This window comes from Xyrauchen texanus, chromosome 9 (assembly GCF_025860055.1).
Source record: "Xyrauchen texanus isolate HMW12.3.18 chromosome 9, RBS_HiC_50CHRs, whole genome shotgun sequence".
NCBI classification, from domain to species: domain Eukaryota; kingdom Metazoa; phylum Chordata; class Actinopteri; order Cypriniformes; family Catostomidae; genus Xyrauchen; species Xyrauchen texanus.
In genome coordinates, this window is record NC_068284.1 from 17,318,676 (window position 1) to 17,330,713 (window position 12,038).

Below are 12,038 nucleotides of genomic sequence, written 5' to 3' on the forward strand. Positions count from 1 at the left end.
TGTGGGAATGGGAAGCTTTTTAATTTGGGTAGGCCAAATCCAGGCGGAAATCCCCAAAAATGGCAAGGATCTTAAGAGGTTAAGTAATCTTTACTCTATGAGCAATGTCAGTAAACTGGGCCATTGGGTTTGCGCCCCTTTGACAGACAAGAGCTCCAGGTGTTTTGCGAGAGTACCTGTAGAGCTCTTGAAGGGAAGATCTGATGAGGAAATTTACAGAGAAAAAAAAAATCCACTGATCCATCATTCAAATGCATTCCTGTGGGATCAGAGCATACTGGGAGTCTTTCTTATTCCTCACTATGTGATACATGAAAGCATACAGGCAGTCATCACGTCAGTCAGAAAATTGACAAAAAACAAGAGAGAAACTCGTTTTTACCATTTGGAATGGATTTTGAAACAGCAGGCACTAAAAAAGCACCCAGATTAAAGTGCAAATTTTTACTTTTAGATTGTGATTTGGTGGGCTGTGTGAAATCGTTAAACTGGCTGGTATTAGCAACTACCTTAGGATAGGATACAAATCGAGTTACATAGGTCACAATTCAATATGTTGTGATGCATTACAGTAACATAATTAGCGGTAAAGAGATTAAATCTACGAGATCAGTTTCAATCTCTGGCCATATCCACACCTGTATGTTTTCATTTGAAAACCCATTGATTATACTATGCACGCCTCTAATCCACACTAGAATTTTCCATTTTCTAACACCAAAAATGGAAACTTTTGCAAATGCTCTCAGTACAGCATGTTGTGGAAAATAGTGTCCATTACAGCATGCCATGGAAGTACCTCTGTCTGCACTGAGAAATACTGGTTTTGGAGTTTGTGCTCTTTTTAAGCAACCTACTTCATTAATTGAACTGCAGGAAACTATATGATTGCAAAATGATCAAGAGAAAAATAATAGCTATTAAGGATAAACATTTTGGAAAATTCATTTAACTGAATAATCGGCAGTATTAACCGGTTATTAACCATTAACTTGCAAGTCATTAATCAAACAAGTGACTATACAGGCATGACAAAGGCTAAAGATTCTTTGTCAACAAGTCTATACTGGCTGAAACAAAACAGGCTCACATGACAGATGTGTATATTTATCAATATTTATTACATTAACATCTGAATGAAAAACTGTATATTTCCATCTTATATTTAGTAAAAACAAGTTTACAATGGATCGCTTCAATGCCTAATTAATCTACGAGGTGGTAAGTTTTGCCAATTAACAATGGAAATGTTTCCAGATAGCGTACTTTGTAGCTGTGTGCTTCATATTTCCCAATCTTTCAGAGGAAGAGAATGGTTTATGCATTAAATAGCACCATTTAGTGTACGTAACATGCCCTACGTTATAAGCCCATCAAAATTACCTCTATTTAGTGGTTTCTTTTTCAAAAACAACAATAATTTTATCCAATAGTATTAGTCGAACAAATTATTAATGCTAGATTTCAAAAAATACCCTAATATACCATTTTATTTCTCTAATGAGATAAGACGTGAGGCCATCCGTGGCATAAAAAAGTAGTTTCACACAAAATTCCCTTTGTGTTTCCTTATTTAGTTACTTGTTTGTTGAAGCATTATCACACACGCAGTTGTGCTGTTTTGTCCATATATCAGCACAGCTAAAATTCAGTAATCTATACAGACATAAAAGTGCTGAAGTACTGACTTAACAGCACCCTTGATTGTGTAATATTACTGAAATAATTAATGATTACAATTTGCATTTACCATGGTATTTATATGGTACTATAAGGAACTACAAATCAGCTAAAAGTGCAGAAATTTATCTTCTGGTTGTGATTTAGAGGATTATATTGACATAATTAATCTGAACAATGTGAAACAGGTACATCTAACAAACTGCTCTGCATTCTGACTTTGCTTAAGTCCTTGAGTGTCAATAATGTCAAATCTCTCAGCTACAGAGAAATGAGAAGCAGAAATGGAGTGCAGTGACATGAAGTCATTATTAATTCACAGAGGCCTGTCTTGGAATCTGTCCAATGATATTACAACAGAGGCACAGCCAATTTTTATTCAACAGGCAACAGCTGTGAGCAACAAATGCCCACAACCTTGGTGCAAGTGCATCCGACTTAAAATGAAACCTGCTGGTATTTTTATGACATCTAGTTTTTGGAGACGTGTGAGCCCTGAAGGCATGCTACGATGCGTGGTAAACGGCGCCATGGCTCACCTTTCTATAGAGCAATGAGTAACCGAACTGATCAGCAATTACAGCAGACTTTCTTTCGCAGCTGCCATCTGCTTGCATTGGGATCAATTGTGTGATGGTCACATTAATTGTTTAGCAATATGATTTAAGTGAGCAATTATAGAGGCAGTAGCAGTGACTCAAGCTGTGCGTGACCTGCTAAATTCAGGTGGGAGGGATTTCTGTTACTTAAACAAGTTCTAGCACATTAACAAAAATTGTAAACCAGGTCATCCAACTTTTTTAAATGTTTACATAAAAAATTTGGCTGTTTAACTCTGAAGCACACAAAATGCTTGTTATATGAGCGATCTTGTCTTTTCCTGCCACCTGGTAACAAGTGTATTTCAGGATACAAACACCACCACACACCACGATAGCTATATAGTTGCTGACAGTCCAGCCATTTAAGGATTAAAGCAAACATAATACATATATCCCTTACAAAAAGGTGCAGTGGCTGGACCAAGATAGTATCAAGAGTGATAGTATCAGAAGAGTAATACCATGGTATTTTGAAATAAATATTAGAGCTGTCAAAAATGTTAACATGTTAAGGCATCGCATAATTAAAATAGTTTAACGCAAAAAAAAAACATCTTAAATCACGATTAACGCATTTACCTTTATTACAGCATAAACAATGGTTGGAAGGGTGGAACCTTTGCAATGTGTCTACCTGGACTCATTACACTGACACACACCCCACAAACACAGTGATACAGTGTCAGTGATAAAGTGATGGGGAAAGGAGCTCTTAATGGAATTTGTTGTACAAAACAAGTCTAGATGGAATTTGTGAATTTTTTTTTTTTTTTTCAGCCCAAGTAAGGTGCATTTCAATTATCACATAAGCACACTAAATCTTTACTATCACCAAAACACAGAATGAGATGTTTTTATCTGCAAGCGCTTTTCATGTGGAGTTCAAAGTGGCACTTGACACTGGTGCTGACACGATAGCTGTAACAAAGCAGATAGCCACAGTTTGCAGGCTTATTAACATTGTGGAGGATGAGAGATATTTGAAGATATTTAATGCCCAATGCAATGAATAGGCAACCTATGGGTAGACTAGTTCTTTCAATTAGTCAAACTCCTACTTTGACTTTGGGAAACGTTTAATGTTACTACAATTGGTGATATTTTAATGCATTTCTATCTTTATATTGTGAAAGGCTTGGTTTGTAAAATGTTAATAAAGCATTATATTGTTACATATAGTTTTGATTTCTTTCCTAAGAAGGAAATAAATACATTTTGACAGGAAAGACATACATTTAGAGTCAAATTTCAGCACTTTAAAAATCTGCGATTAGTTGGAATTAACTGAAAAAGTATGTGATTAATTGTGATTACAATATTTAATCTACTGACAGAACTAATAAATATATACTATGGTATTCAATGATTACAATATCAATGTACTATATATATATATATATATATATATATATATATATATATATATATATATCATACGCATTATGTAGGTGCATTAAAAAATACTATGGTATTACCATGGTACCATGTCCAAAAAACATTTTGCAGCACATTTTTGCTCTGTTAAAACCTTGATCAAGACGAATGTGTTACAAGTAGGCCTCATAAAACTTCTATGACAATGTAAAGATGAGGTCTGAGAATCTATAGTATTTGAGGCTGAGATCCCCAAGACCCTAACAATGCACAACAGAGGACATCCTTTATTAAGTCATTAGACTACATCATTATCATTCACCTTCTCCTTTGTGCTGGTCTTTGAGAATTTTTGTAAGGCAGAAATGATGTATTGCTAGCTATGAACAATGAGCTATAAATAGAGTTCATTCTCTGTCTCACAGTATCCTGTGGGCGTCCAGCTTATCCACTTCGCTGTGGAAAAGCAGCTAAAGGATCCAAGTGCTTGCCTTCAATATGGCACCTCTCTCTATGTGTATTCATGTCTGAACGGGGCCATGGGACTCCTCCTGTCCCCAACATTCATGAAATTATTTCTTCATTAGAAGCTTCTGCTTTCAACTAATTGGCCTTTGTCTGCTCCTACACTAGGGTGAAAAATAAGATTACAGAGGATTACACTGGGGGCACCGGTATAATACCAAACACATGTTGGTTGGGTGGGTCAGACGTTAACTACCAGGAATCCTTGGTCATTGCATTTCTGACATCTGAGGAATATTCTAACATATTCATTTTAATATGGACTGGATTTTTTGCATTTCATTACACTCAGGTGGACCTTGAGCCATATCCCTGTTTAGATCTAGACCTGAAATGACACAGAAAGGGCAAGACCCATTAGATTTTGTGCATTGCGGGGCCAACTGATGAACGGGCTGGAATGTTATTCTTAAAACAGGGTTCAATGACCTAATAAAAACAGATACTGCTAGAATTCTTCTAAGTACGCAGCACTCTATGTGCATGTTTTTGCAAATTTCTTTGGTGAGAAAGATAATCAAAAATGAAATGTCAATGTACAACCTCTGGCAAAAATTATGGAATCACTACACTTAGAGGATGTTCACCCAGATTTTTTACTTCGTAGCAAATAAACAAATCACAGATATTACACAACATTTTTTTGTTAAATAGCTGAACATTCTGGCTTCGTGAAACATTCCTAAAACAAATTAAATTACATTATTTTAATTAATGACATATATATTTTTCCAGATCAAGTAGAAGAAAAAAATATGGAATCACTCAATGTTGAGGAAAAATTATGATGACCATTTGTATTTTGTTGCTCCTCTGGCATTTATGATAGCCTGAATTATTTGACACGTGAACTTCACTAATGAAAACAATATACTCGATCAAGCTGGTTCCACGTTCTCAAATAGAGGTTGACAGATCAGCTTTGTAGGATGGAGCCTTGTCATGAACCAATTTTTTTCAATTTCCACCATAAATTTCCACCACAAATTTTCCGCCTGTTTGCTGGCCATGTCATTGAGTTGATATGCCTTTCCTGAAAACAAGCTTTGCTCTTTGCTCTGAAGCAAGATACATTATAATCCTGAAAAATGAAATCACCAAACCTATGTACACCTGTGCATTGACCGTTGAGGTAATGATCTCCCCTGGTCTTTTACCTGACATGTAACCCCATATCATAAATGACTAGGGAAATGTTATTGTTTTCTTCAGGCAGTCATCTTTAGGTTTCATTAAAACGGCACCAGACAAAAGTTCCAGCATCATTGACCATAGAAACGCTTGCGGGAAAGTTATGAAATTTGGCACACAGAAAGAGGACAGTCTGATCAGCAACCACAGCAAATTTGGCATCTCTACCTCAAAACCTCTAGCGCCATCAACTGCCCAAATTTGTACTCACGTTTATGTTAATAACTTTTGAACCGTGAGTCCTAGAAACACAATAATTTTCCTCAGATTCCTTGGCTCAAGTCAATTTGATTGCACACCATTTTCTGTCATTTTTCCACCATATTGAATTTTCTAAAAAAAAAAATACTTTTTCGACCTCGTCCAAAGGCGTTTGTGCGATTTGCACGAAAATTGGCCAGCATCATCTAGAGGCACTCACGACACCATAACGTTTTCGAATTGTGCTTCAACGAATTTGACGAAGAACGTGCAAAATTGAACTTGAGGCTGTATCTTTGAGGGATTGGGACGAAACTTGGTACATGTTATCACCATTAGGCCCTGATGTTACCTGCAGCATTTTGGCACCCTACCCCTACTGTGCACGAGCTATGAAAAAAGCTGATTTTTGCTTATAACTTCTGAACAGTTTGTCATAAAATCATCAAATTCAGTGGGGTATAGCGAGTCCAACGATATGAAAAATTCCTATGTCGCCCATTTTGGACGTTGACCATTTAGGATGAAGACATAAAATGCTGTTTTCAAAAAAGGCACATCTATTAAATATTTTAAAAGTATTGCGCTGTACACTCAAATCAAGGGCCATTACAAGCACAGGTCGCTTTGGCGGGTCTTACCTTCCAGCACGATGAGTTTGGCACTGGTGTTGATTTCTCCCACACTGTTGGTGGCCGTGCACTCGTAGATGGCTTCATCCCTGTGAGTGCGTAGTGGCTGGATGCGAAGAACTGAGCCTGAGCCATCATCAAATTCAATCACCTGAGGGAGAGAGGGACAACACTCACACAGTCAGATACTTTTTTCTCTTCACATCTTAAAATGTACAGCAAACCCTCAAACAGATTGTATATCTTCAAAGAGCAGTGGGTCTTTAATCTTAATTTCCTTCAGAACTTTCAGCTTTATGATGTGTTCAGTCATTCTCGTACAACCGAAATGTCTATCCAAGTGGGATATCTGAGAACTTTTGTTTGGGTGGGCATTATTTCGTCTTGTGGCAAAGGCCAAGATAACATTTGCAAGCTTTTTAGTTTTTTTATGTTTTCAGCATACAGAGGTTGAGATACAGTACAAATAATCATTATTCATCACTTTTACAAATTGGGTTGTACATTTTGCGACGTGCTCAATTTTATCTATTAGAAAAATATTTGAACGGGTGGACAGTCCGCATCGTTGCTGTAAGTGCCTGCTGATTACTCTTTGCTAAAAGAGTAATCACAAAGTAGTCATAGTGTGTATGTGTCAAATGCGTCCACATGGGCCCATGGACAAAATAATTTACTTTGAAAGGCTGAGTGCTCGAACGTGTGCAACATGAAACAGCAAAAGGAAAAACTAAGTTGAAATGTGTTAAATCAGTACAAGAGTACTGTCCTATATTGGTAGCTAAAAACATGATACAATTATTTTTATTTAAAATATTTAATAAACAAAAATGCAAGGGGTGGGGAATATATAGATCATTGTGAATGACAGGCACTCAATTTCTGCAGTACTCTGCTCTTTGGATGCAGACTGATGTGGGCGTGCTCATTAATACAAAAAAGTGGTCAATTATACACAGATTTTAGTCTTACTGTGGTGCCTTAGGCCTTAAGCCAACAAGGTGTGTATAGGGCTGTAGAACTGGAGACTTAGTAATACAGAGTTGATAAATACAGTGTATATAACCTACTGTGCACTCCTCCCTGGAGAAGATCTGTGTGCATTTGGGTTAAGAGCACACATGCTCGATCTTACTGGTTTGTAAACTCTGTGTAGCCAGGTGCTGGCTAAAGCTACAGGTAATAAGATAAAGCTGCATTAAATAAGTTGAGGGAGAACAAGAGCAGGCCAGGTGTGGCAGAAATCTGGGGGAGGCAAGTGTAAATGCACAGATGAATTGCTGAGATTTTCCTCTTGAAGCTATATTTTCCCCTGCTGGAAATGAATGGGGCCCCCCACCAATGTCCCTAAAAGGCAAGTCAGTTTACTCAGCGGCCAGCTTGGCATCCTCCCTGGGCAGCTATTTTCTAGTGATGCAAGTACAGCTCCTAACTACTTGACTGAGGAAAGACTAACATTTCCTGACAAAAGTCCAATCTGCAATAAAATCTGATACAAATGGTATCATACATTTTGATTCTTAAGCACAAATCACAAAAAAAAAGTGTTTTATTGGTTGGTTCAGCTAATTGTGCATGTGTGGACTTCCATTCCTACAGCTGACATATCGAGCATTGCAATTTTTCCCATACAATTTTTTCACATGTTTTTTTAAACAGAACGTAGGTGTCTTGAGACACTCTTTTAAAAGTTGAAGTTGTTTTCACGTGATATCAATAACACAGCACTCCTGCACGTGAAAATTAGCACGATGTGGCACAATGGTTAAATACATCCGTTTAGCTTGTTTACAAAGGAAAACAATTAAAAATAGGGGTGCACGATTATAACAGAAATAATACATTTTTGAATAATTTGCTTTATTTTGTAACTGTGATTGATTTTGATTAATAGAATTTACTTGAAATACTTATTTTTCTGGGGAATATGAATGACATTCTTCGTGAAGGTTACATCCTCAACAAGACGAGAAATATTTCTAAAATACTTTCTTGCTATTTATAGATTAGTTCACAGATAAGTTCACACAGGACATTTTACGAACATGAAAAACAAACCTGATATTCAAATTACACTGTACACAGAAATCGGACATGTTTGTGCAACAGACATGTTTGTGATTACTTTTTTCTAGCAATCGCAAGATATCATGTCACAGTTACGCAATATAAACGTAATTGCAAGTTTATGTCATGTAATTGTGACTTTATTTTTCCATTTGTGACTTTTTAAGTGGCATTTCTCGTCTTTCCCTGTGTTCCAAACAGGATAAATCACCCTCAGAAGGGCACAATGAAGGGAGAACAGTCATGATAGTCCTGCTGTAAGATAGATTCAAACAGAATTTCCAATAAAAATGTTGTTCTGAATGATCATTATTGTTAAGCCCCACACCTTTTAAAGCTCCAAAGCTCTCACAGTGCATGGTAAATCTTTGAAGGGAATAGGGAATAGGGATAATCACGTCTGAATGGAATGCACCCAGTATGTCTGAGAGGATATTCATTGGATATTTGATTTCTCCTGCCCACGTTCTCTTGATGCAAATAGATCATCATCACAGTTAAGTTAAAGAATATATAACCATACTATATGGGTATAGATCATTTGACTTAAAAGTCAGCTTTGTTGTAGCTACAGAAAAAAACCTGCAAACGCTCGGATGCGCTTTCATTGCCTGGTGTACATAAGGGACTGTCTGAAAATTCAAAAATAATTGAATAGTGTATACGTTTAGACATATTGTATAAACAACACCTCTAGTAAGTCAGTCTATCCACTGGGAACATACCTCAATCTTTAGAATATGAAAATATGATTTTGATTCATTTTAATGATTTCTTTTCTTAAACAACTGAAAACTATATCATTAGACTTATTGGAAAAATAAAATCAGTCATGCACCCCACTAGGAGCCTACTTCAACCTTTGAAATGTGAAATATAATTTTGGTGAATTGCAGTGAATTTGTATTTTAAATAATTGAATAATGTATATGTATGTTTAGTCATATTGAAAAAATAAGACCTGTAGTCAGTCATGCATCCCACTAGGAGCCAACTACATACAAACTTTGAAATGTGAATTTAAGTGATTTTGTTTTGTGAATACTGTATATGTATACTTTATACATATAATTAGACATTGGATAGATAAGACTTGTAATTTGTCATGCAGCACACTGGAAACAACCTTAGGAATGTGAAAATGACATATTGGTGGATTTTAGTGATTTTTCCCCCCCTAAAATGATTGAAAACAATACATATAATTGCACATATTGGGAAAGTGTAGCCTACTACATCCTTCAGAATCTTAAAATACATTTTCACAGTTTTTTATATATATAACTTATTGTGGTGGTGGGGGCGTGGTTAAGCGCCGGCTTGTGAATGGAGACTGAGCTGAGGAGAACGATAAGGATCATCACCTGGCAATAATTGTCTCTAACAGCTGTTTGTCATTGCAATGAGAGTAGAGACGGTTTTTAAGAGTAAAAATACACCAGTAAAGGGAGAGAGAGACACACACACACAGCCGCTCTTTGTGCGTGTGTTTATTTTGCTGTGTTTTCAGATTGATGTTCTGTCTAATTAAAGTTATGTTAATTGATAATTCAGTTCCTGCACCCTCCTTTCCTGAACTGTTACACTTATATATAATAGGCATAAGTCAGTTGAATGAATGCTTGGACACCTCTGCTGTTTTAGCAGGTCCCTTACATACGTCAAGCAATGAAAGCGCATCCGTGGGTATTCAGGCTCTATTCTGTAGCAACAACAAGCGTTGACTGTTTTAAGACAGATTAAGCTCTTTTATTTTTTATTATGTGGCGGGACCAGTCTTCCATATAAAACCTATTCAAACCTCAGCTCAAACATAATTCAGAGTGGGCAGGAAATGGAGAGAGGGGATTGAAGTGGCAAAAGATAGGGGTGTGAGGTGGCTGACAACAACACAAAATAATATATTAATAAAAAAGCAGTGTAAGGTGTGAAAAAAAAGAGAATTTAGGCTTAAGCCTGATGATAACAAAAGAAAGGCATCATAATGACGTGGCGTGGGAGATACTGTGATGTGCTAAGGAGAGGCAGGGAAAGACAGTTACTCACCTCAAAGCGCTGGGAGCTAACTTTCTTTCCTTTCTTCATCCATGTGATCCGCGGCTTGGGCTCACCCGCTGCTTGGCACACAAAAGAAGCCACTCCTCCTGAAATCCCTGTCTGGTCCTCTGGAGATTTTATGAAATTTGGCAAGCCTTGAGAGGTGAGATGGAAAGCAGAGAAAAGGTACAAAAAAAAAAAAAAAAAAAGGGAAAAAGAGAGAGAGAGAGAACAACCATTAGTTTGTGAAATGTGGTTGCGCAATACCGTGTCAAACGAGATATCAACGGATAGTTAACAACTGCTGCCATAACACCTGCAGCTGGGACTGAGAGAGGCTTTTCCCCTTAAAGTCATCTTATACTTCACAAAATTGACTATTCTATCCATGACAGCTTCTGAAAGTAAACATTGTAACATTCTAAAAAAATACAAAATAGGCATAGTTACTGATGCCTTATGACTCAACAGCCCAATGTGGCCCTTTTATACAAACACACGTGAACAAATATTTTGAGAAACAAAAGAGGAGGATATTTATTATCGGAAAACTTCTTGACAGTGGTAAGACTAGTAGTAGTAGCACAAGAACTGGTAGCTAAACAACCTTTGGGTTTGTTTTTTGACAGACTAGGCTAGTCACAGCATGCAGCAGATTGCAGTTTTCTGGGAGAGCAGCTCACACACCTGTGTCTCTGTCACGCATTTACAGTATGAACAATAAAAGGACATGTTTCATCACTAGGAGAGCATGAAGATAAAAACACATATTGCTTTATTCAGGTCAAACATGTAAAAGCTTGTTTCGAAGGACATCAATTCCAGATCAAGTAGAGCAAAAGCATTTAGCAGAATCATGGCTACTGCGCAATATTCAGTGGAAAAAGTGGGTGATGTGGGTAAAAGGTAAATCTCATGGTACACCCAGATATAAACATCATGGTACACTCAAGATGTTATCAAAAAACTACAAGCAAGTATTTGTAGTTGCACTTACAAGGCAGGGCTCCAGATAAAAAAAGAAAATGACTAAGGAGCCATTGGCTCCTAAACAGAGACATTTAGGAAACAAATGGCTGTTTTAGTTGCCACATCACAGAATTGCTCTATATAGATTGTTGTTTAAAAACAAGATAGAAAGCCAAAGAAAAGACTGCTGATAACTATATACTGTATAGTTGAGCGCACATATTTGCATTCCCTTCTTGTCTTATAGGTTTTCACACCCCTTTCAGTATTTATACAAATATAAGAGATACAATTTTTTTATTGTAGTTTGATAAAATACAAGTGTGAATCGTGTTTAAAAATAAGTAATTAAATAATAATTGTATTAATAACCCCACTGCGCAAGCTGAAGGCGACTGTGGCAAGGAACACAAAACTCCAAAAGATGTTGATTAATGGAGAATTAATTAATTAATCCAGCTCCTTGTTAAACGGGATTACCGAACAAAACGAGCGACATGCCTCCTCTGTCAATCGGTCATAATAAGACGGGGATCCTTGTTCATTAATAAATTGAATGAGAAAATGGGCCGTTTTAGTTCAGTGGCTCAAACCAATGATATGCTCAGTCACAGCCCACACTCCAATGCTATTGGCTCACACTACAGTCAGTCTTCACATGTTGGAAAAGCAACGAATGTGCCTCACGAGACTGTTCCTCACCGCTTCCCGCATTTTATGCACTTGCGCATCATTGCAAGCTAAATATAATCATGTTATC

At 36.9% G+C, this 12,038-nt stretch overlaps 1 protein-coding gene across 1 annotated transcript in view; it reads right to left on the reverse strand.

Moving 5' to 3' along the window:
* Window positions 1-12,038, reverse strand: part of LOC127649257 (receptor-type tyrosine-protein phosphatase F-like) — a 168,050-nt gene that overhangs the window by 120,284 nt on the left and 35,728 nt on the right. Inside the window, 2 exon segments of the mRNA XM_052134281.1 lie at window positions 6,215-6,356; window positions 10,319-10,464. Of these exon segments, the coding sequence (XP_051990241.1) occupies window positions 6,215-6,356; window positions 10,319-10,464 (288 nt within the window).